The sequence below is a fragment of the Chrysemys picta genome, chromosome 12, assembly GCF_011386835.1.
Source record: "Chrysemys picta bellii isolate R12L10 chromosome 12, ASM1138683v2, whole genome shotgun sequence".
Classification (NCBI taxonomy): domain Eukaryota; kingdom Metazoa; phylum Chordata; order Testudines; family Emydidae; genus Chrysemys; species Chrysemys picta.
Genome location: NC_088802.1, coordinates 44,782,608 through 44,807,532, shown reverse-complemented (window position 1 = coordinate 44,807,532; position 24,925 = coordinate 44,782,608). Strand labels below are relative to the sequence as shown.

Sequence of the window (24,925 nt, the reverse complement as noted above, 5' to 3'; positions counted from 1 at the left end):
CCACTGAGTGTGCCTTGGTGCAGTTAAATCAACGGCTGGCCACTGGTGGCTGAAACCCCCAATGAAGGCAAGAATTCAACCTCCCCAAGGCATACGGCTGGGAGCAGATACTGACATAGTTGTGATCATGCTAGTTTTCTCTGTGTCTGGCTTTGTAGGTGGAAACAGGGAGTCTCCTTTTGGAGTCCCATGGGTACTTGTGAGCACTAACAACCAGGGAGGCTTTGTGAGCCCCTGCCATGCCCCTCCATTGGAGTAAGATCAGTAAGGTGAATACATGCCCATACCTGGAGAATCCTGCAGCGCGGGGAATCACAGGCCATGTCTTCACAGGGGTGGAACATGCCCAGCGTCACACAGTTGAGGAGAATCACCAACATGCTGAGCCTTTCGAACCAGGTGCACGGAAGGTCCGTTAAGGAAATCAACAGCCCTTTCAAGACACAAGCTGGAAAGGGTCTACTAGAACTAGACACATCATGTTCGCTCATAGATAGAAGGAAGGCAGAGCACCAAGGTAATGGGGAAGGAAAGAAGGAATAGCAGGTTGACCAGAGTTATTACAAGCAGGCCTTTTTCTGTCTGACACTCCCCAAGTCTGGTCTCCTTAAAGATGGCCAATCCCTTCCTGACTGCAATCTCTGCTTGAAGTGACCAGCTGGTACGATTACTTCTGCGTGATACAAACTTCTGGCTGGGGAGAGACCACTCAAATTAGACTAAGGACGTCTCATGGGAGCATCACCATCAAGGAAAAACCTCTCAGTGTTACTGAACACATCAGCACTGGCTGGGAGTCCCTGCAGAACTCCCCAAAATTCCTGAGGTTCTGTTCTAATAGGCATTGGGTCTCGTGTGAAACCTGGCATAGATTCTATGGGGGCGGGGGGGGGGGGTTCTTCAGTTATTTCGGAGTCACAGTTGGCAACCTGGGTTTTTTCCTTGGACATTTGAGCTCTGAAAAATCTCTTTTTAAATATGCCTTCTTTAAACCTTCTTCCCTAGGGCCCTGAGCCAGCAAGGTATGTAAGCAAGTAGCTGAATTTTCCCCACTGAAGTCAATGGGATTGCTCACAGATGTAAGGTAAGGCACGTTTGAGCACTTGCTGAATTGTGGCCTAGATTCCTACCTAGCCTTTTACAGGAATCCTATACTTTGTGTATTTATAAAAAGTTTACATAATTCGCTTTAAATTTTGTAGTCCATCATCTCACACAATCTAACACCATGCAACTTTATTTTATATAGCGTCTTCTATGCTAGCCATATCCCACCAAAGCTACCATGGGAAAATCTGCCATCATTGTGTTATGCAAGTACCAAAATGGTATCTGGGCATAATCAGTTTCCATTCCTAGCATTTTACAGAAAGGCACTGGAGTAAATAAGCGATTGCACTTTCCATTCTTAGTCCAAATCAGCACTGGCTGGAACATAAACCAACTGCCTAGAAGGAGAGTGTGGGAGTCAACCAAATCCACCCCCCAGACGGCCACATTTTAGAAGAGTTTTAAATATCTGAGCTGCATTGGGAGAGATTTTGAAAGCTGTTATTTTCTAGGACAGGCCAACCGGAGCAGTAGCAGCAGCAACAAAGCCACATAAGGAAGTTTCAAACCTGGTATCGAGCAAAAGGAATTTCTCTGTGTCCCTCTAGTGGACATTTCCAGTGATTTCAAGGCTACTGTGGACATAGCCCATGAAAGCTTAGGCTCAAATAAATTTGTTAGTCTCTAAGGTCCCACAAGTACTCTTGTTCTTTTTGTGGACAAAAAGATGATAAAGAAAGGGACCAATTCAATGCACTTTAGCTTTACCACTCAACCTAGCGCCAGACTCACCTGCCTCAACCTTGGGTTTGGCTTCAGCTTCATTTGAAGGACATTTGTAAAGCCTCAGTCTCCAGCCACAAGAGAAAGAGCGACGAGTCTGATCGAGACACTTAACTTTGCATCCAGAATGTTTCGAGATCTCATTTGTTTCCCTTGTCACAGCTTGGCAGCCGCACGGCCTTTTGTTTGGCTCTGGCACATTCTTGAGGTGTCTGACCATAACTGTTCCTTAGTGCGGCACTTAAGAGCAAAGATATCTCTCTGGCGGGGTTTATAATATAGCTGCACTGCAGGATCTTTGCAGTGTTTACCACTGGGGTCCCAGCATGGCTCTGAAGTGACTAAATAGCTTCAGGACAGGCTGACTGGATGGCAGAGCTATAGAACACAGGCTTGGCCACACACAGCTTTTCCATGGGCAATAAAAGCTCCATAAGCCAAACCCCAGTGAACTGAAACATAGTGGAGCAGAGGTGGGATATGTCCCCCAGCTGGGCAGTCAGCTGAAGAGGAAAACAGACAGAGAAGGTGCCCAACAGGCCAGCCAAAGAGAGGGGAAGAAAGAAACTACATGAAGCACGTAGATTTCTGTGTAGAAGCCCTTGTACGTAACACCCAGGCTGCACACACACACAAAAAAAGTTCAGCAATGCAACCAGGGGCCGCCCTCATCTTAGACAGTGAGACAATCCATGGAGACTACAGATCCCATCATGCACTCTGCCACCTTGATCCACTCAATCAAATGAAGATGATGCATTGCAGTAGTCTCCATGGGTCACATCTCTGTGTCAAAGACAACAGCAGCTTCCATCCACTCCATTGTATACAATGGAAGCATGGCCTTTGGGAATTTGAAACACTTCCAACGCAGGCCGAGCTGGACAAAGTTTGTGAGCCCCTACTATATTGTTATTCGCCATAAAAGGTTAGAAATGAAGACGACCTGACAGGTGTCTCAGTGGGTGATGGGACAGGGACCTTGGGGCATTCCTCTCTTGTGGACTTTCCTACATAGATTCCTGTTTAATCACAGGCAGAGGAGTCAGTATTTGTTTAGCTGGCAACCTGGATCTTTTATTCTGAAAAAGTGTTTACACGGTATTGGAACAGAAATTCCAACTGTCAGGTTGTGGTTACAGCCTGGAATATTTATCCCAAATATAGTCTATGGGGGCATGCATACATGGCCGAGCAAAGGAGGGGCAGAACTCTCCGAGAGATGGCAAGAGATGTTCCCTGCATTTGGCCAGCATCCATCTGTGGAACCAGGGGCTTCCACAGCTCTGCCAGTGATGAACTGCAAAGCCTTAAAGAAAATAAAGAATAAAAAAGACGGTTTAAGATCCCAGGTCAGCAATAGAATGTGTGTCAGCCAAGAGTTGTGCAAAATATTCAGCGCCGAACCGAGTGCACTTAGAATTAACCTACTTAGTGATATAAGAGCAGACACACGAAAGCTTCCACGAACAGGCCATGTGTCTTGTAAATTCTTCCAGGACCATGGAAAATGCAAAAGGCAGGTGTAATTCTCCTCACGCTGTCTATTGTCAATGGAAATTGGGAGGTAGAAGGTGGTGCTGCTTTCGCTAGAAGTTCCTTGGCGCATGTACATGGTATCATCTGGTTCCCCGGCTGGCTGAGCACAGAGGCTCCTTTCGTGCAGACAGGCTATCGCTGCAGCGTGTGCCCTCTCCTGCTTTGTGCCATTTCCAGGTTGTTTCTTCCCCAGGGGTCGGAGACCCAGGGTTCCCTAATGCCCACTTGCCAGGGCCAGTGCGAGGTGTGTCTGTTGTAGATGCCTGGCAGCAGCAGCAAGGGATGACCTGTGTGGCTCCTCGCTGCAGCGTGAAGGAGGAAGGGCACTCACTATCCCCACGATACCACTGTGGGATGGGGGAGGAGGGAAAACAATGGCCTTGTCACATGACCTCCCCTAAAGATACCCAAGGATGGACGGTTGGGTAGTTAAGGCACTGGATGCGGGACTCAGGAGATCTAGGTTCAATCCCTGATACAGACTTCCTGTCTGACCTTGGGAACGTTATTTAATCTCTGTGCCTCAGTTCCCCCATCGGCAAAATGGGACATTACTACTTTGTCTATTTAGATTGTAAGCTCTTTGCGACGGGGACAGTCTCTTATTCGGTCTATGGGCAGCACCTTGCCCAACAGGGCCCTGAGCTCAGGGAGCACTGCTGCAATACAAATACCAATGACTTACAAAGAAATAGTTCCCCTTTTCTTTGTCCAGCTGGAATTGGCCAGCAGCTTCCTACACCCTTCCTCAGCTGATAACCAACAATAGAGTGTGGAAAATTGTGATGGCTTCAAAATGGACTGAGGGGGGGGAGCCTCAGGGCAGAATAGCAGCAGACACCACAGACCAAGCAGTATTAAAAAAGCTTGTCAGGGCTGCAACCCAGGTGGAACTTGACCAGTATGGGCACTGTGCACCTCCAGAGAGATATCACAGGGGTAATGTAGTACAGGTAACTACAGCTGGAAAATGCCTGCACTGCTTACAGTCCCCCCAGCATGGAGAGGTGTCTAGTGTTATTAGGTCTAATATTTAATATAAGCCTTGCACAACTTATCACACCATAAGCAAAGTATTTGGGGCCCGATTCCGATCCCCTTTCTCTCCCTGAGTAGCACTTTTCTCCACGGGAAATCCCAGTAAGTCAACGGAGCTACTCATGGAATAAGAAGTTATTCAATGTGAATAAGGAAACCAGAATCTAGCCTTCAGCAACTGGATTTCGCTGCCTGGAATTCCCCTTCCAGTAGGAAGGTAGACAACAGAGCGACATTGACTAATGCAGGCAATTCTTCAAGGAATAGCACTTGTGTATACTAACTATACGCTACCTGGAAAACTATTCGGATCGTCTCTCACATCACAGCTCACAGGGGTAATGCACAGTGACTGTAGGTCTGTAGCTTTAGCCAACATGTTGGTTACAGTTACTGCTTGCTACATAGTCCCATTCAGTCTATGGGTGCGGTCTAAATCAATGTGTTCCTTTTTAGTAGCGCCCAAGGGGGCTGCTTAAAGCTTAGGTTCTGCAGGGAAGCCTGCTACATACACCTCTATCTTGATATAACGCTGTCCTCGGGAGCCAAAAATCTTACTGCGTTATAAGTGAAACCGCGTTATATCGAACTTACTTTGATCCACCGGAGTGTGCAGCCCTGCCCCCGCCCCCAGAGCACTGCTTTATCGCGTTATATCCAAATTCGTGTTATATCAAGGTAGAGGTGTAGGTAAACTAAGAGCTCAAACCTCTCTCTAATGAGCAGGCCATACAGAGCTGGGCCCCTCCTGCCTGCATAACAGCAGGCTGGGTCCTCCTATTGAGACCATGGCAAGGTCACAAGCAGAGCTACCAGGTTTTCACCATGCACAGCTACTCCCCTTGCTGCGTCATGTCAAAGTGTCTTCCCATCGGGAGTGTCATGCACAAGAGACTGATTCCTGAGCGGGGAACACGTGGGGATTTGACATGTAAATCTGATTAAAAAGTCAAATCTGTTTAGTCGAAGAATCACAGCACAGCGAAGGAATTATATTGGTGAAACCAAAAGGAAAGCAGAGGGGAAGAAAAGCCTCTTGCCCCCTACAGAAGCCAACACCTCAAGCAGTATATCAATATCTGGCCAGTGGTATCCACTCCATAAGCTCAGGGTTATTCACATAAGACAGCCTGGACTGGAACAGCCACACTTCGGGAGCTGAGATGCTGCCTTCTCAAAGCCAAGTGCAAGCTCATTGTCATTACCCACGGAGCATCCAATGCAACAGGCCAAGCGGCTGCTGACTGCAGGAAGCCAGAAGTGATGATAGCGGGACACCAAGCATTGCTGTCCTTTCCTTCTCCAGCAAGCAAAGTGCTAAAGCACCAAGACCAACAGCTGCTCCAGAATCTACAACTAAAGAACTTGGCAGTGTGTTCCCGCCCCCCACCTCTCATGCCAGCCCAAGTCCCCAGAAAGATTTGGGCCAAGGAAAGACAAGCCCAGCACTGAGCCTGCAATGGAGGAGGGTGGCAACAAGTGCTCCAGAGCAAGGACAATTCTCACCTCTCCATGCAGCAGCTGTGTGCTGATGTGCACAGGTACCACTGCTGAATGTGCATTCAGCGGGTTGGGCAGAAGGCCCACCAGGGGACAGCTCCCAAGGGAAGGTTACACAGTAGTAACAGGAGTTCCATCAACACAGTGCCTCTGTAGCGTCACACCAAGGGACTTGCAAAGCGAGGCACATGAGTCCATCCAGCAGGGATCTGCAAAGGCCAGGAGCTGAAGGAGGTGGCAACGGGTGGGCAGGAGGGCTTTATTTTGTCCCTTGTTTTCAATTCCTGTCATCTTGACTGAAGTTCACAGGCCCAGCACATATTCGGAATACAGCTTATATTTGGAATGTGAAAATAAATAATGAAAAAACCCAGGGAGCTTTCCCCTGGCCAATCCAGCTCCTCCTTCCCCTGCTCTGCTGGGTACGGGAGCGTGGAAGGCTGTGTTCAGATACTGACAGCTGCTGAGAGGCAAGGCAGCGAAAGGGTTATCTGTCCCAAGGAGGGGTGAAGAGTGGGGAATATTCTTTGCATTCATTTTCTCCCAGCACATTTTCTTTTCAAGCTTTATGGTAGCGGGGGCAAAGGGGGTGGTGGTGGAGAGAGATGGATACCTTTTTCCTTTTAAACCCCACCCCCCCATGGATTTGCAAGGGCTCCTCCCAAGCAATCGCTCATCTGTGCATGAGGGAATAAACGCTGTCTTTTGTCAGGGTGGGTTACTTGCTGATTTTTGTTTTCGCGCCTGATGCGAGTATGGAATCCCTGTCTGAGCGCTCAGCTGAGCTGAGCCCATTGTCAGGTTGCTAAGCAGGTCACGGGGGATTACAGAAGTTACGCAGAGTGCCGCACAGAAGGGAAAGCTGACAGGCGTTCTATCCAGCTAGCGTTGGGATTCAGGTCTTCCAGGGCTCCGCAGCAGGGATGAAATGCTGTTATCTCCGGGCCGTGTGTCATTTATAGGAAGTATTTAAACTGAATGAAGACTGATTAGGAGGTGGGACAACTCTGAGCCGCTCCTGGCTCGTACATGCCCACTTTCAAAACACAGACAGACACACATTGAGTCTCAGGTGTCAGGCACAGGGCACCAGAACATTAAAGCTATAGACAGCACCCATTTCCCGCAGGCAGACCCTTCCTCCCAACTCAATCCCCCGGAGGGCTAAACTTCCCCAGGTCCCCCACCAAATCAACTCATGACTGCAGCCCGCTATTGAGTCCTTAATCTTCTCCCAAGTGGAGTAGCCCAGTTTGCTGCTTCCTGATGCTGACTCAAACCTACTGCTCCAGCTAGGTGGGCTCAGATCCAGGGCCCTGGATCTCAAATATCCTGCCTTCATCTACCCCTACACAAGCAGTCAAGCTCATAACGGGCCCTAGTCTCCTCTCACTTACCTGGGTGAAAATCTGGAACAAACACACAGAAGATAATGGAGTTATCCTAAGGTACTAGCCATCCAAGATATGTAGATGGCCTCCGTTGCCGTAGTATCTGAGCACCTCACACTCTGATGTGTTTATTCTCACAACACCCCAGTGAGATTGGGCACTTCTACCTACAGGGAAATGAGACCCAGACAGACTAAGTGACTTGCCCAAGGTCACACAGGTGGTCTATGGTAGAGCAGGAAATTCAGACCAGGGTCTCCAGAGTGCCAGCCTAGCAGCTCAACCCCTAGACCAGCCTTCCAAGCAAGTGAGAGGAGAACCAGTCCCAAGCAGGACCCCACAACTAGACAAACAGTTCCATGCTGCTGCCCATGTATTAATGCTCATTACTATATCCATTGGGTAAGTTATGATCAAATGACAAATGGCGAAGCTGCTGGAAAGATCACCAGGTCTAACGGAGACCAGAGGGTAACAGACTGCTGTAGTCATTTCAGGGGGGAGGGATAGCTCAGTGGTTTGAGCATTGGCCTGCTAAACCCAGGGTTGTGAGTTCAATCCTTGAGGGATTTGGGGATTGGCCCTGCTTTGAGCAGGGGATTGGACTAGATGCCCTGATATTCTATGATTCTATGACACCAACCCTGCCGCACACAGAGCATTTGGTGTCTGCACCTAACCTCACCCTTAGGAGAAATGAACACGGACGGTCAAACTCTGCTGTCAGCAGCACACGGATTTCAATGGGGTTGCAATGTGTTAAATGGACCAGAAACTGGCCTTGGGCCTCTGTGCAAGAGACAGGCAAGGAAGATGCTACAGAGCCAGGATCCGCTCCAAACGCAAGGAACAGCAGTCACTCTGCCATGCTACCACAGCTGTGCCAGGCAGGGAGGGATAAAACCCAGAGAGGGAGACATTTTACTGTATTTCATTTACAATTGAGGTTCACATTGCATCTCCTCCTGCTGAGGTGCACAAAGAGTGCAGAGAACGATGATGCTCCCAGTCTGCATCTGTGCCCTCACGATGCCTCAAGCCACCTGTCTGGCAGCCGCTTCTTCCTCTTCAGCTTCTTACCCCATGCCTATCCAGTAACGTGGGAAGTGACACAACTAGCATGTCATGTTACATAAGGAAACTGTGGCCACCTGCCGACCCAGCAGACCCACTTATAGCATGGATCAGTGGCTCAGCCGATGTTTCTCTCCAGGCCTTCGGCTGTTCCACCCAGTCTCTAGGACCTTCTGGATCAATAGCCCTCTGGCTAGGTCATGTAAAAGTTCTACCCACTCCTGAGGTACTCAAAGTCCAAATCTCCCATATTCTCCCTTTCCCTTCGGGAAGCCTTGCTGGCGCCAGTCTTCCCTGGCTCCTGGCCCCAGCCAGCCTTCTCCCCCACAGTGAGAGCTCGAGGCCTGCTCTTCACCCCACCCAGTCCATAACTTTTTTAGCTCCTCCCTCAAAGCCTGACACCTGCTTCAGGTGCCACAGGCCCCCCCAGCATCCCTGTGACCCTCTCCTGACATGTGTGGTGTCTGTACATCATGGGCTGTGGCACATCTTGGTTCTGACCTGCACTGGAAGCGGAAGTGCCAGGATAAAAATAAAACTCTTTACCCCATTCCCAGCCTGAACAGAAGCTCCGTACTCCAGAGAGCCCTTGAGGGAGGGAGCCGGATTGCTTGGTTTTCCACCCTGTTTTGCCGCACCAGACAGCTTCAAACAGTTCAGGCAAGCATCCAAAAAGCTCGGGGTCCTTTTCGCAGGGGGACATTGTAAGGAACCCATGTTCAACAACAGAGCCAGGTATTAAAAATCAATCACACACACAAGTGGGAAAGAGCAGACCAGAACCCTGCTCCTGCAGCTTCAGCAACACAGATCTTTACCACTTGAGCTGACGTAGCTCTTCCTTTGCTGCCAGCAGGTTCATGCCATCTCTCTGGGCTGACCATTGGGGGCAATAAGCAGTTACTCATAGGTACCAAGTCAGCTGTTACCATGTTATCCAAATCCAAGGGAACCTCCAGACCATTAGAGGCCACAGCAGCCAGGAGGCCACCAAGGATAGTCACCACTGCTCAATGCCCTTTACCCTCCAACACAGATGAGGAGGACCGGAGAATGATTCCTTAGGGCGGAGAGCTTGGCATGCCACCTGGTTCTGTCCTAGAACCACCATCCGGAAGAGCTAAGGGCCTGACTCAGTTCTTGCCTCTCCCCTGTCCCCCAGGGGTCCCGGCAGCATCTCAAAATGTCGCCTTCTGCCTTTGTCTGGTGCCAACTCCGTTCAACCGCTCTCAGCTGTGCTGTGGAGGAGCTCTTTGCAGAGGCACCTCACCGGGATAGGAAGCAAGAACCAATCATCGTGTTTTGTCCCCTCCCTTTTGTCTTTTGAACAGCCAGCTGGCAGCAAGACACAGAAGCCAGCTGAGATAAGAGCCACACTCACCATATGGGGAATTCCCACTACCCTTCCTGTATTGCTGAGAAATGGCTCCCGCTTTACTAGTATTACCAGCATTAATTAACCCTCCTAACACTTCAGGCAAGGAAGGGCAGCGGCTCATTAGACCCTGAATGGAGTTGTTATAACAACTGGCACTTCCATTGCACCTTCCACGCCTGGGTAAGAAAACTCCTTTGCAAACAAATACACAAACATGCGCCTGGAGAGGTGAGGCAGTGAGGTCTAGTGGTCTGAGCACCAGAGTGCATGCCAGGAAATCCTGCGTTCTAATCCTGCTTCTCAGTCCAGTTCCCCCCTAGGAAGAATCCCAGCTGATGCATCTGATTCAGGCCAAATGCCTCTATGCCCCCCTGCATGTGGCTACTGCATGTACCCCCCAGGTCTGCTGGCAATGCAGAGGACATGAGGCTATGGGGCACAGATCTCGGAGTCAGCTTGCATTGCTAGCAGAGCGGTTGGTGCACTCAGGAAGCATAAGGACTGTTATAGCTGCCCCCCCCCTGCAGAGGGGCACTAGGTGTGGTAGACACCATATGCCCTCCCCTCCACCCCCCCCCCCCCCCCCATCATGGGCACTCATGCAGGCCCAGCCATACTCCGGGTCTCTACGCTTGTAGACCAATTACTGTAGAAGCACACAGTAACATTTCCCCATGGGCCTGATTCACCCTACCCTGAGTCCACTCATACCTCAGACTGCATCCCCCCACCCCATGAGCCCACAGGTATGGGCCCCAAGCCACGTGTACTTGAACACAAACACAGCCGTGCCTGCCCATGGACCTGACTCACAGCATATCCAAACTCTCACGCTCCATAGGCCTGAACCCATCTGCTCCTACTGCTCAGAGCCCCAAACATTCCTGCAAATAAGGCTTCAGGTTTCCTTCCCATTCTGCCTGCAAAGCCAATACCAGGGCAGCCACCTCCTGCGTGCCCCCCTTGGCTGCTCAACCACTCCCCCTCACAGTCCAGCTAGGGTGACCAGATGTGCTGATTTTATAGGGACAGTCCTGATTTGGGGGTATTTTTCTTATATAGGCTCCTATTACCCCCCACACCCATCCAATTTTTCACACTTGCTATCTGGTCCCCCTAAGTCCAGACCATAATTAAAGCACTCCCCTGCCACAACCCAAGATATTTAGTCTTTACCCACATTGGCCCCTCCCGTATCTGCCTGTCTCCTGCCTTGGTGGGGCTCCCCAGCCTTCTCCCCCAGTGCAGGATTCTCAGTTCACCATCACTCAGGCTCTTTCTGGCTAGACTGTGGGCGCTAACTTCCAAACTCCCCCAACCCCAGGATCTTCCCGACTGCAGCTTTGCTCCCTCCTGGTGCTGTTTCCTGAGCCTTTATAGTCACCAGGTGCTGCCCCACCCTCTTAATTGGCCAACTAGGAGCACCTGAATTGGCACAGGAGCACTGGACCTACTTCATTTACTGGGGCCAGCCACCATGCTTCCGGCAGTAATTTATTTGCCAGCCATCCAAACAGACGGGGGTCTCTTTGTTGTGCCATTTCTATGAAGCATTAGAAATCCCTCTCGCCGTGTGCAATTTGCAGTAACAAACATTCCTCCCGGAGAAAAAGAAATCAGAGTGGGACAGGATTTTATTGGCTGCTGGCATTTTTATTTTCTAATTTTATCTGCGGGCCCACTTATCAGCATATAGCTCTCTGAAGCAAATAAATTTCAGTCTAGTATAACACTTCACCCTGATTAAATATTCCCGCGGAGGAGGCAGGCGAGGAGAGTGAGTTGTGCTATGGGTGAGATGCTAATGCACAGCTGATGAAGCTGAAGTCCCCCGCCCCTCCAGCCCAAGGAAACTTCAAGCTCTTTCTTCTGCTAATGGGATTTTCGGAAATGCACAAAGTGCTGATGGCAACTGCTTTGTACCTACCGTTGTTTGAGCCGAGTGGCTGACAAAGGAAAACTCTTCAATTAGCAAGAAAGTGCTTTATTGAATTTTTCTCACTGCTGCTGCAGCATTGGTAGCATGGGGGTTGGGGGGCAAGGGGAAGGAGAGGAACAGGGGTTTAGGGAGGACTGGAGAGATTTCTCCAGTCCCTGACTGACAGACTCAGCAAAGGGTAGTTAGGGCTGGATTCATTGGTATGCTCTGGCTGCTTTGTGCTGCTCCAGCAATGCAAGGCAACCAGAGTGAACTAATGAAATCTGGCCGCTGTAATCTCCCTGGGGCAGGGACCGTGACTTCCTATGTGCTCGGGCAGCACCAAGCACAGCTACTGCTTGGTAAAATAAACAGTCCTGCTTCCCGCGGATCTACACCCTGCAACAAACGAACCCTCCGAGTGCCTGTCTCACACCTGTGTAGGGTGACCAGATGTCCCGATTTTATAGGGACGGTCCTGATTTTGGGGTCTTTTTCTTATATAGGCTCCTATAACCCCCCACCCCCTGTCCCGATTTTTCACATTTGCTGTCTGGTCACCCTACACCTGTGGGTCCGAGTCTCATCTTGCCCTGGTGTAGATTAGAAGGGAAGTCACTGGAATGGCTCTAGCATAGGGACTGGAGAAGGATTCTGGCAGCAAGTTAGAGAGGCAGGACTCCAGACAACAGACCCGCTCTACCCGATATTCCCACCCAGGGGCGCTGGAACAATTTGTACAGTGGGAGTGCTGAAAGCCGTTGAACCAAACTGTAAACCCTTTATATAATGGAAACCACTTCAAGCCAGGGGGTGCAGCAATACCCCTAGTTCCAGCTCCTAAAGCCCCCAAAGGGTTATCAAGGTTTCCCTCAAGAACTCCAATCCGGAGTTCTGGAAGGGATGGAGTGTTAGGTATGTGCACTGTCTCTTTAAGAAACTAGGAATACATTTACACAAATGTTTACTATATTCAGGAGCCTAATATTGGGATGCTCAGCTAAAGACATCAGCGTCCTGATTTTCAGAGCTGCTGAGCCAGGTTTCTTGTATCTTCCTCTGACTCATCTGGTTTCGGTCACTGTCAGAGACAGGAGATTTGGACCAGATGGGCACCGGTCTGATCCACTCTGGCTATTGCTTTGAAGACCGCAGATAACGTCATTGGGTACGTCTGCCCTTCCAGCTGTGGGTGTGATTCCCAGCTTGAGGAATCATCGAGCTAGTTATGAACTGAAAATAGAAGTGTAGCCAGGGCGGTGCAAGCTCTAAGTACAAGTCTGAGGTCTCGGACAGGTATGTACTTGACATGACCAGGGCCACTGCGGCTACATTCTATTTTTAGCTTAATGAGGACTCCTGGGAGTATGTCGCCTAGAGCTGGGACTTGCACTGCCAGCTCAAAGGGCAGACAAAGGAGCTGCAGATACTCAGCCCCTCTGGAAATCAGGCCAAAGATGTCTCAAGTTGGACACTCAAACTTCAGCGGCCCCTTTGGAAAATGTTGGCTCTGGAGTCAAAAGTCTTGTTTAATGTCTTGCATACTTCCAGTCAAGCGGTCTTGAGCAACTACCTTGCGATGTGCTCATGTTTCATTAGCAACGTAGAACGCAAATGAAACACTAGAAACTCCCATTGCAGGAGGAGTTCTTAGTTCTAAATGTGTGAGGTCTACACTACCCGCCTGAATCGGAGGGTAGAAATCGATCTCTCGGGGATCGAATTATCGCGTTTCGTCGGGACGCGACAATCGATCCCCGAATCGACGCTCTCACTCCACCAGTGGAGGTGGGAGTAAGCGCCGTCGACGGGGAGCCGCGGAGGTCGATTTTGCCGCCGTCCTCACAACGGGGTAAGTCGGCTCCGATATGTCAAATTCAGCTACGCTATTCACGTAGCTGAATTTGCGTATCTTAAATCGACCCCCCCCGTAGTGAAGACCTGCCCTTAGTGAAACTCAGTCATGGAAAGGGAAGACAAAAATGGGTGCAAATGTGGGGGAAACAAATTAATTTTAAAATGTAAATGAATAGCCATGATTTGCGGGGTTGGTTTTGCTTTGGTTTGGTTTTGCTTTGTTTCCCCATTGTTCACCCAGTTCTACAAATAAGCAGTTGACCTTGTTATCCATAGACTCACTAAGGGAGGCAAATCACATTTTGCACCATGCAATCCGAACACCAGAACTTCCATTTTTACTATCTTGGGCACCCCCCCATCACTCGTCTTCCTCTCTCAACGAGCATTTTGGTTCCTTCTTCCAGGACCAGTACTCTCAGTCTTATTCACGTTGAATAGTCTCTAACTCTGCCAGGGGTCCCTTGGACTTCACTGGGCTGCTCTGCTCAGAAAATGACAAAGACACTGACCAACAAACAAATAAATAAATAATTCTAAATGTCAAAGCTATTTTTTCCCTTGTCCCATGGTTCAAAAAGGCCCCATTTGCAGTTTTATAAATGGCATCCACAGTTTTATTGAGAATGTATCGACGTTATTATAGGAATGTTTATAGATTTTTTTAAATAAAAAACCCGGTTTTAATTCATCCAACATTTCTGATAATGCCTTTCAGATTTCCAATAATACACCTCTACCCTGATATAACCCGACCCGATATAGCACGAATTCGGATGTAACACGGTAAAGCAGTGCTCCGGGGGGGCAGGGCTGTGCACTCTGGCGGATCAAAGCAAGTCCGATATAACGCGTTTTCACCTAGAATGCGGTAAGATTTTTTGGCTCCCGAGGACAGCGTTATATCGAGGTAGAGGTGTCATGTCAATAAAAAAATTCACAAAAAAGCCTGAAAAAAATCAAAAATGTGAAAAAAATTCAACTCACCATGAAAACGTCTGTTTCTGAAAAAAGACCATTTTTCAGCACCACCGCCACCACCACTTTGTCAAAAGAAATTACAAGCAGCTCTAGCTCTGAGTAGGGCGCTACTCACCTTCCTGTGGGTGGCAGAACCTGACTTTTCATAGTTAAGAGGCAAGAACCCACGATTCAATTATCCAGCCCCACACTGCTTAAGATGATCAAAACAGGTGGACATTGTAATATGTTTAATCTGATTTGGTGGCAGAGTTTTGGATTAAATTCACCAGTGACTGAATTAAATGAAAAGCTGCTGCTCAAGGCAGCACTAACAAAAGGACTGTGGGATGACCCTAACGTCAGCATCAATCCACCAGCTACATCCGTTCCCTAAACAACTCAAAGGCAATGGGCAGCGATGTGGCTCAATGTTCATTTAGTCTCACCAGCATTGAGAATATGCCACTGCTGCTCTTATTTCCTCCTGAATGCGCCAACGTCACCAACATGGGGTTGGTGTAACTTCTGACTCCAGAGCCAATCAGACGGGGAAAATAAGGTGTGAAATTTGCGATTGGACATGGAAAATGAGTCACAGGGTTTTGAGGGTTTTTTTAACCAGAAAAAAATCACTGACAGGGTTGGCATTCTGAGAGTTTGAAATGTTTCGTACGGCTCATTTCTTGGTTCTGCCCATGAAGAAAACTGACAGTTACATCATATGCTAGGTGCCAGGAAAACAAAACAAAACAGGCCCAGAACACATTTCTTCCCAAACCTACGAGACTCACATTTCAGGTTCACCTCATGGCGCAGTATTTGGCAGTTCTACCACTAACAGGGTGTGGGAAGCCGTTTGACATTAGAGGGCTCCAGCTCAAAATCATGGGAGAACAACAGAACGGGCTTCCAAGTTCTGTACTGAGAGTGTCGAGGGTACCAATGGGGAGAAATGGGCCCCAGGCTGTTTCCCAAGCACAAAGGAAGTGGGGCGCCATCTGTTAGCTGTGCTCTAGGAAGGGAGGGGACTCTATGTTATTTCCTGTTGAGATAGGTGACTAGGGCTCCAGGCTACTCCCTGAATTCGGAGTCCAGGATTGTGCTCTAGGGAAGGCTCCAGGGCCCGAGTTCCAAACTCAATCTAAGGAGTGGGAGAAATTCTATTTTTACCTAGCGTCCATGGGTCAGGGTAGCAGCACAGGGCTACATAGACTTCCACTGATGTCAATAGCAAATTTGCACAGAGATCAAGGGTAGAATAGGGCCCTTATGTATTAGCTAACCCTTTAGGGTTATCATTGCTGAGTCACTTATTGTGGCATTCAGCATGGCTTAGTAAAGCAAATATGCTCACCTTTAGGATCAGTGCTATTTTTACCTTTTGTTGCTTTTCTGTCTCCATTCTGCATTCTCTGTTTCTTTTCCTCTTTGTCCCTCTCCTCTTTTCTTTCGTCTGCATTTCCTTCCCTTCAGAATCTCCCAATTCCCGCTCAGAAACATCACTTTTCACCCCTTTTCGCAACCCATCACATGAAGGATAGCCATCAAATAGTTAGTTTGGACATTTAAAGTGTCAGCGTTAGGTATACCGTTAACCCCCTAATGAGATTAATGGGGACAGTGGCGGGGGAGGAGGGGGTTCACACTCCCCATAGTCATGGTTTCAGGCGGTCTGCAGACTCAGGAATTGCTTTACACTCAGGGTCACAACCGCAAGATTATCTTTGGAACCAAGAAGGCTAAAACTGACTTTTATTTTGAAACGAAACCTCAGAGTTGACAGAATCAGAATGTGCCTCGGAGGCCACATAAACCCATCAAACAGGCTGGATCTAGCCCACGCGTTGGGTGTTTGACACCTCTGCTCCACGCTATTCCTTATGTTTTGGGGAAGGAGCCAAGCCCAAATCCCTCCAGACGCTCCAGGCACAAAGCCATTCCTTGATGTCTGGGCGAGGAGGGCTTCCTGCGTCTTTCCTGCAGTCCCAGTCACGCAGGTCCTTTGCCAAGCCTTGCACTCGAGAGGATTGGGTACCAAGTCGGATCCTGAATTCCCAGTACTAGGAGCTGCAGTCATTTCCTTTGTGCTCAGCTAAAGCTCTGCTCTGTGGAATTGCAGCTCACAGACAAGCACACAGAAAGTGCTTCTGGGGCCTGGAATTTTTGTGCCAGTGTGATGTGAAAATTGGGTTGAAATGACAGCCTTTCCCTGCAGTGTCAGTGAGATCCCCCAGCTTAGGAGTGACACTACGATAAGCTACAGCCATTAATGAGAATGGAGTTTTAGGCCTCATTCATATCATCAGTTCCAGAAATAGCCCCCTTGACAAGAGCATAATGGGACTTCCAGGGTTCGGCCTTTGAGAAGGGGGGGGGGGAAATTACTCAAATCCTAAAACATTAATTCAGGCCATTCAAGAGGAAAGTTAAAAGTCCTTCAAAATTAATCTGCCTCACAGATGGAAATAATAACCCCCTTTTCAGCTTTGCCTCTGACTGCGTGAGTCCAAATGCAAGGAAAGGCTCTTAATGTAAAGCCCAGTTGAAGGGTTATAGGATTCCTATCACAATCTGGGACATTTAATTGGATTTTTTCCCCTGTGTTCTTTTGAAAGTGAAATCAGGCGTCTACATTTCCATCTTTTTTGCTCTCAGCATTTGCTGGGACTTCATATCTCTGCCACAGCTGCCTTGCTCTGGAGTTTAGTTTGCAAGCTTCATTCACCCCCTCGGATTCTTCCGGGGAAGATGCACTGTCAACATTTATACGCCCAGGTGTAATCTGTCGGACTGCCCCTTGGATTAGAACTGGCAGGGTGTCATGAATCCTTAGATTCAGCGTAGCACTAGAAGATGCACTTCCACGTGTTTACTCCAAGATATAATCCTCTCAAGTTAGCAATGGGAAATGCCCCCTCAGGTGGAATCTAGATTTGTGTGAATCATTTGTAAATAATCATTTACTTGGCAAATTTCACTTCTTTATCTTTTCGCTGAATCTGGGCAAATAGGTCTCAATGGTGATGGATTTAACTGTCATTCAAAATAATATGAAGACATATGCTCTGATGCTGGTCGCTGCTATCACCCTTTTGCACCATTCTGGCAGTGCAAAAGGGTCATAAAACTGGCTTAAGCATCCAACTGAGAATAACTCAGTCTGGGGGCATCACTCACCCACCCCAGCAGCCCCCAATGCAGAGGGCATGTCAGGGGTCTATCCAAGGAAAGGGCACTGTTGTACTTTGGCAATCCGCAGCTGGACTAGTTGCCCTTCACAGCTCTAATCAACCAGCATGAATGATAGCAGCCTTGTGGCTGCTCCCGTGTTAGCGGAGGCCATATCAGCTCAGGCGGGGAGGGGCAGGACAGGAGGGAAGGGGATTGGAGGTGTATGGCACAAACTACCCTGTCCCTATCCCTCTGGTTCTGCGCTGAGTGGAACTCAGCCAGACACAAGAATCAAGGCAATCTTTTTATATATTTTGTTTAGTCTACCACTTGTTGTTCAAGCTGTATTGCATAGTTGTGATTGGGCCATCTAAACCATGTGGTCTTGTTTCTGTTCCTTGACTGAATGAGTGTCACTAGTAGACTCAGTTTCCAGACGGATTCAAGCATGCGATCTTAACATAACGACTGCGGGAGCAAATATGCCAATAAAGTTTGATTGCATGAAAGTTCCTGGAGAGCGAACACACAAAGAGCTCCAGAGGGGCTGATGCAAATTTGTTTAAACAAATATTCATGGAACGTTTTGGCAGCAGTTGCCCAACTTGAGCGTTGCCCCTTGCGAACTCCCTGCTCCTTAGTTTGGAACCAAGAACCAGACTTGTAAATAGAGCCATACCCTGCTGCTAGTTAACTTGATGCAACCCCACTACATTCAATGGGATTTCACCTGGGAACTGACTTTCTGCTTTTTACTCGAGATGAGACTCCTTAAGAAACTCCCGTCCATTGGATTTGAACTGGGAAATACAAGCACAGGGGGAGGGTGTGTGTATTATATTTCTGTAGCTGTTTAAAACTGGTTCATTTCCAATTAAGATAAGCCCAGGAGATTATTGTAATCCATGCAATTTCAGAATCAGACCGGAGAATCAGGAGCGGGGTGATTATCTATCCCGTTGTTTTTGAAATTTCATCTTTAGTGTATTTACCCTTGCTCAGGCTACGGGGCTGTTTAATTGCAGTGTAGACATTCAGGCTCGGGCTGGAGCCTGGGCCCTGGGACATCCCTTAGCCCAAGCCCCGTGAACCTGAGTCAACTGAGCTGGCCTGGGCCAGCCACACGTTTTTAATCGCAATGTAGACATACCCCCGAAGGCTTAGAAACTGAAATGCAGACTATACATAGGAACCATTTCATAGATTCATAGATTCCAAGGGCAGAAGGGACCAGTATGATCATCGTGTCTGACCTCCTGTACAATACAGGCCAGAGAACTTCCCCAAAATAATCCCCAGAGTAGGTCTTTTAGAAAAACATCCAATCTTCATTTAAAAATTGTCAGTGATGGAGAATCCACCACAACCCTTGGTAAATTGTTCCAGTGGTTAATTAACCTGACCATTAAAAATTTACACCTTATTTCCAGTCTGAATTTCTCTAGCTTCAACGTCCAGCCATTGAATCACGCTAACCTTTCACTGCTAGATTGAAGAGCACATTACAGTAAAAGCTGTGTTATTCGGCATGTTGGGGGAATGGGGGCTGCTGGTAAGTCAAAAATTCTGGTTAACTAAGAGGGAGGAAGTTTGGGTGCAGGAGGGGGCTTGGGGCAGGGGATTGGGGCACGGGAAGGGGTGTGGGGTGCCAGATCGTGGCGGTGCTCACCTCGGGCAGCTCCTCACAAGTGGTGACATGTCTCTGCAGTTCCTAGGCGGAGGCGCATCCAGGGGCACTGCCTCCGCCCATAGGCACCGCCCCCACAGCTCCAATTGGCCGCAGTCCCCAGCCAATGGTAGCTGTGGAGCCAGCATTTGGGGCAGGGCAGGGGCAGTGCACGGAGCCCATGTGGCAGTTCCTCCGCTTAGGAACTGCAGGGACATGTCGCCGCTTGCAGAGAGCCGCCCGAGGTGAGCGCCGCCATGATCTGGCACCCCAAAACCCCTCCCACACCCCAATCCCCTGGCCCGAGCCCCCTCCAGCATCCAAACTCCCTCCCAGAACCCGCGCCCTGAACCCCCTCCCGAAATGCCAGTTTCTAGAGCTTTCCAGTTGGTAAAGTGCCGGATAACACAGCTTTTACTGTATTAAGTATTTGTTCCCAATGTAGGTACTTATAGACTGTAGTCAAGTCACCTTTAACCTTCTCTTTGTTAAACCAAATAGATTTCCCCCACTACTGAAATGTGGCCACCTCTGAAAGGTGATGTTGCAGTTGTTTAGCAATGCAAGAGCAACGCTACACAACTATTCAGGTGAGGAATGAAAAATGCTGTATCCAGGGAGAATTTAGCCTGACAAACTAAATTAGAACTTGACAAAGAGACCAGGGTTCAGTATTGCCAATCCCCAATGTTCAAAATCATGAGTCAAGTCTCCCCAAATCATGAGATTTTAAACACAATTTGGGGTTCTTCTGGAGCTGGGTAGGAAACAGTTTTCCCATCCCACGAAAACGTTCAAGATTTTGAAAAATTTTCCTGCTCTAAATCAGGACAAAAAGTCAAAATCTCAAAAATTGTAATGAATTGAAAATCTGAAAAATAAAAGATCAGTTTGGGTCACCTGAAATGTTTCATTTCAATAGTTCCAAAATGCTTTGTTCCAATTTTGACTTTTTTTTCATTTTGTTTACTATAATTAACTTAACTTTCAAAACAAAAAGTCATTTGAAACCAGAAAACCAGAAGAGTTTTGGTTAACCATTTCAACTTCTTTTGCAAAATTGTTTTGAGTCAAAAAAAAATCCATTGATACTGAGCCTTTTCCACAAAAGCTTTACTTGCGATGAATCAGATCAGAAAAAAACAGTTTAGTTGAAAAATCAGCCCTAGATTCTTCTTGTTTGCCTTCTGGGCTTTGAGCCTTTAAGATTCACATTTTCAAGCTTTTCTCTGCAACCAGGAGGGTTAAAACTTTTTTTTTTTTAAATGAAAGTTGAGAGACTCACATAATCCCAGGATTGGAGAATCTGGGTCTTAAAAAAGATCCCTAAATATCAGTCACAAAGTCATGAGAGTTGGCAACACTTTGAGTTGTACTTTTGCAAACAGTGTGGCCGGAGAGAGGTGGTGTGTTAATGACAAGTGGCCAGCAGGCTGGATTTAGGGCAGGTGATGCCTGGGATGCTGGGCTTGGGGGGCTGTTTTTGTTGTTAGCATGAATAAATACAGATTTACGGATCCTAGAGTGTAAATTTATCATCTTATATGAGAGGGATAAATCATAAATGCAAATCGTGCATCCAAGTCACGAAATGGGCTACAAATGCAACAAAAAATAAGGTATTCAAAAGTTTAACAAATGGAGGAAGTGCCAAAGACATTCCTCGCCTGGGGTGCCATTTGGTCCAGGGCCAGTCCTGGTGTCCAGGACCTTGGTCTTAAGACTCATCCAGAGGAAAACACTTTTCATAGCATATCATCTCCAAGCACCATACTTCTGGGCATTGGCTTAGCGCTGACTCAGAGGGAAGAATGCCAGGTACTGCAACACGGACTCCTGCAGCACCTGGGTATCTTTGGAGGTATGCCCTCAAGTGCAGCCTTGCTTAGCTTGTAATGTTTAACTAGATAATAATTGTGAAGTGCTCCATTTCTGCAGGACACTGTACAAAAACATTTCCTAACTAAAAAGCAACAAAGAGTCCTGTGGCACCTTATAGACTAACAGATGTATTGGAGCATAAGCTTCCGTGGGTGAATACCCACTTCGTCAGACGCTATAAGGTGCCACAGGACTCTGTCGCTTTTTACAGATCCAGACTAACACGGCTACCCCTCTGATACTTGATTTCCTAACTATTTACTCCTCAAGGTAATATTGCAGAGAACAGAATCAGAATTAAGCAAGACACCTCCTGCTCCCCTGACACCCCCTCCCACACATACACTCCCCTCCCCTCCCCCCGACAGGACAAGGTCTCTTCCAGTTACCCTGTGGCTCCCACTACAGACATCTGTCCGTACAGCCATTTGCTGCAATCATGCCTTTCTTGGATGGTGAAGATCACACTGACTAGATTCAGGCAGTACAGAATTATCAGTCTTCCCCTTTCTTAGGCACAGACAGCTGAACTGATTGGGATAAGTTGCCTTGATCCCTTACCAGCGCTTGAGAGGAGCCTTTTTGTGAAGTTTGAGGACATCAACCACCCCACCCCTCCCACACACGTTAGTTGTTTTGTTATTACGTCTCCGAGCTTCTGGATTGCCTCTGGGATGGGAAGCAGAGGGACCAAAAGGCCACAAGAGGGGCTCTGATAGTTTGGCTCGACATCCGTTTGCTTAACCAAACCAGTTCTCTGAGCTGTAATCATTAAAGAGCACTTGGTTGGCTGGAAGAGTGTCAGGCTGGCTGGAAGAGAAGACACGGTGCTTTTGATTAATGGCATGACCACTCAGCTCAGACCCGGGCTGCCCAGGCTGCAGGCAACAGCAATTTCACACGAGGCAGGCTGACTGGCTTAACGCAGGCATTGACATGGTCTCTCCCGCCCCTTGCACCACATCAACTCACCTGCCTAGCCCCGCCCATGCTAGTCTCTGGCTACCTTTCCTTACAGGACCCTTTTGGGGTGTGATGGAGCGGCTGCCCCACACAGGCAGAAAAGGGGTTAAAAGCAGCCCTAGGGAGGCTGTGCAGGAGGCAGTCAATCGTGGCCGGGCTGGCCCATATAAGAAGGAACGCAGACCAGAGCAGCTTCAGTCACTCCCTAGAGCTTGAGGAGGGAGGTGGACTGGCTGCCTTGCAGGTGGAAGAAAGCTAGCACCCGGGACCAAGCAGTGCTGGACAGGATCAGGGGAGTGAGAGTGAGCTGGCTGGCTGCTACGACTAGCATGCTGAAGCCCTGAGGTAAGGGTGAAGAAGGTGCTAGGGACATGGGGAAGTGGCCCAGGGAAACAGATTGAGGGGTTAGAGGGGACGCAGCATGTGGCTGCTATCTATGGGTCCCTGGGCCAGGACCCGGAGTAGTGGGTGGGCCCGGGTCTGTCCCCTCTCCTCCCGGCTCCTGGCCACTGGGGAAGTAGCTAAAGAGTAGACTGTGGTTGCCACCGACGGAAGTGGCTGGAGAGTGGACTGCAGTTCTCCCGGAAGGGGGGAGAAGCGAGTGTGTGACACAGCCGGAGGGCTGTGTCCTGAAGAGGACATCGCGGTCCTTGGAGCAGAAGTGATGGTGGACCACCAGAAGAGGGCACCCTGGCAAACAGAGCTAATCCCTGGTGGCTCCAAGACACCATAGGCCAGACTTTCAGCTCAGTCGAACCGGTGCATGCTGGGAACTGAGTTCCTTTGAATATTATGGCAATAATTCAGGGCAATCGTCCATCAGGCCCAGTGCTCTCCTTGCAGGTTGGGCAGGGTTAGATCAGGGCGTATAAGCAAAAGAAGGAGCAGGGGCTTAAACCTGGGTCTTCCACCTTGCAGGTGCGTGCCCTCGCCAGCGGGCTATTGGCTATTCCGGGGTGGTGCTCTCTTCCCCTTGTGCGGTTTTGACAGGTCTTTGCTTCCACGCCACATCAGAATGAAAACCAAGGCCAAAACCTCACCATGTTTTCACCAAACAATTCTCGTTTTCCAGCCACACCTATTTCTGATGCACCAGGTTGGGCTCCCCATCCCTCACACTGACGTAACTGAGGCTGTGTGGGTGTCAGCGCACAGAATTTGCCCCGCTGTGTACACGTTCCTCAGGATCTTCTTCATTGCAGGCCCCTCTTGCGTTGTTCTTGACCCAGAGTCAGAAGAGGCCAATAACACCCAGGATAAAGTTAGGAGAATTCAGCCCATTAGACCCCTTGACAGCTACTCACGATGATGCCATTAAAAACAAGGGTTGTCTTGTATAAGGGAACCTCCTCCTATGGACTGCTCCAGGATCACTGCTGTAAGCAGGGGTAGGGGTTATAATTTAAACTATATTAAATACAGTAAAATCCTTGTTGGTGCTGTGTAATATTTAAGGTCTCCCCTGCCTTGTAAAATGTGTAATGGGTGGGAATCTTCATCCCTGAATGTCAGAAGCATCAGTTTATTGCAAACGGTCCCTTAAAAATGTGCATATGGAAACACGCAAGGCATCAGAATATGGCAAGGGCTAAAGAGATGTCTGGCTGGCTGATTAACTGGCAAATATTTCTAATGGAAAGCAGAGTTGTAGCCGGACCAAATGCAGACTCCGCGATCACAGCCTGAATGAGGGAGGGAGGCAGAGACATGGAAACCCAAGTAATTGCTACAACATGGGCAGAGAGCTGTGCTGCACCACACACACACACAAACACACACACAGACATGCGAGGGCACCTTCCCTCCCAGAGCCTGATGTGGACACGCTGAGCGGGTGAAATGGGACAGGCACGAGGACTCCATGGGCAGCCACAGAAGGGCCGGGAGAAATGCTGTGTGTTGGGCAGCAGGTCCTGGGTGAGACACGTGGCAACCTGCTGGGGCCATAATTAGGGCTGGGTAAACTGGTTGTGTGAAAGACAGACCAGGTCTAAGCCTCAGTGTCTTTACCTTATGGGCTGATTGCCCAAAGTGCTCAAGGACTCCCCTTCCTTTCAGCAATACCACCCCACAAACCCTCCCCGAGGCACCCCACCCCTCCGTTCTCAGCCTTCTCTTTCCCTCTCCCAGAGCTCCTCACAGCATCCAGTAAAACTAAACGCAGGCCCTTGCGTTTCATTCTTGCCCGCCTTGGGGTAGGTCGACACTGCCGTCGAAGGTGAGAAGGCAGCTCGGTTAGACATACCCGCACTAACTGTAATCCACATGCTTCCGAGTGGGCTAGGAACACGGCTATCTCCACGGGATTCTGAGTGGGCTCGTACAGCCAGTGCCGAAGCCAGTGGCTATACTGCTATTTTTAGCACACTCATTCAATCAAAGCTAGTGCGGGTAAATCCACCCGAGCTGCAATCACACCTTCGATCGCACAGCAGACACACCCGTAGGCAATCGCCAGCTTGGGTAGACGTACGTGCATTACCTCTGATTGAGTTAGCTTGCTAAAAATAGCAATGTAGCTACAGCAGAGCTGTACGGTGGGGGCATGGGCTAACTCCCCAAGTATGCGCCGACAGGATTGTAGTCAGGCATCTGGCCTGTACGACTGACCACCCTACTGTGGCTACACTGCTATTTCTAGTGCACTAATGTGATCTAAGCTAGCGTGTGTACATCTACCTGAGCTAGGGTTGCCAACTCTCCAGGATTGTCCTGGAGTCTCCAGGCAATGGGTGACCAGATGTCCTGATTTT

The 24,925-nt window shown here is 48.8% G+C and overlaps 1 protein-coding gene across 22 annotated transcripts in view; it reads right to left on the bottom strand.

Annotated features, from left to right (window-relative positions):
• Positions 1-24,925, bottom strand: part of LOC101943672 (ATP-binding cassette sub-family C member 3) — a 373,691-nt gene that overhangs the window by 253,192 nt on the left and 95,574 nt on the right. For 21 of the 22 annotated variants that reach the window (XR_010591763.1, XR_010591762.1, XR_010591761.1 and 18 more), the window contains exon 2: positions 288-400. Coding sequence is in view for 19 of the 22 variants with exons in the window: in XM_065562811.1 (XP_065418883.1) it covers positions 288-400 (113 nt within the window). In the remaining 3 variants the exon portion in view is untranslated. Of the gene's footprint in view, positions 1-287; positions 434-1,842; positions 2,069-24,925 lie in introns of those variants that run through there. The other variant, XM_065562789.1, reaches the window with a different exon arrangement.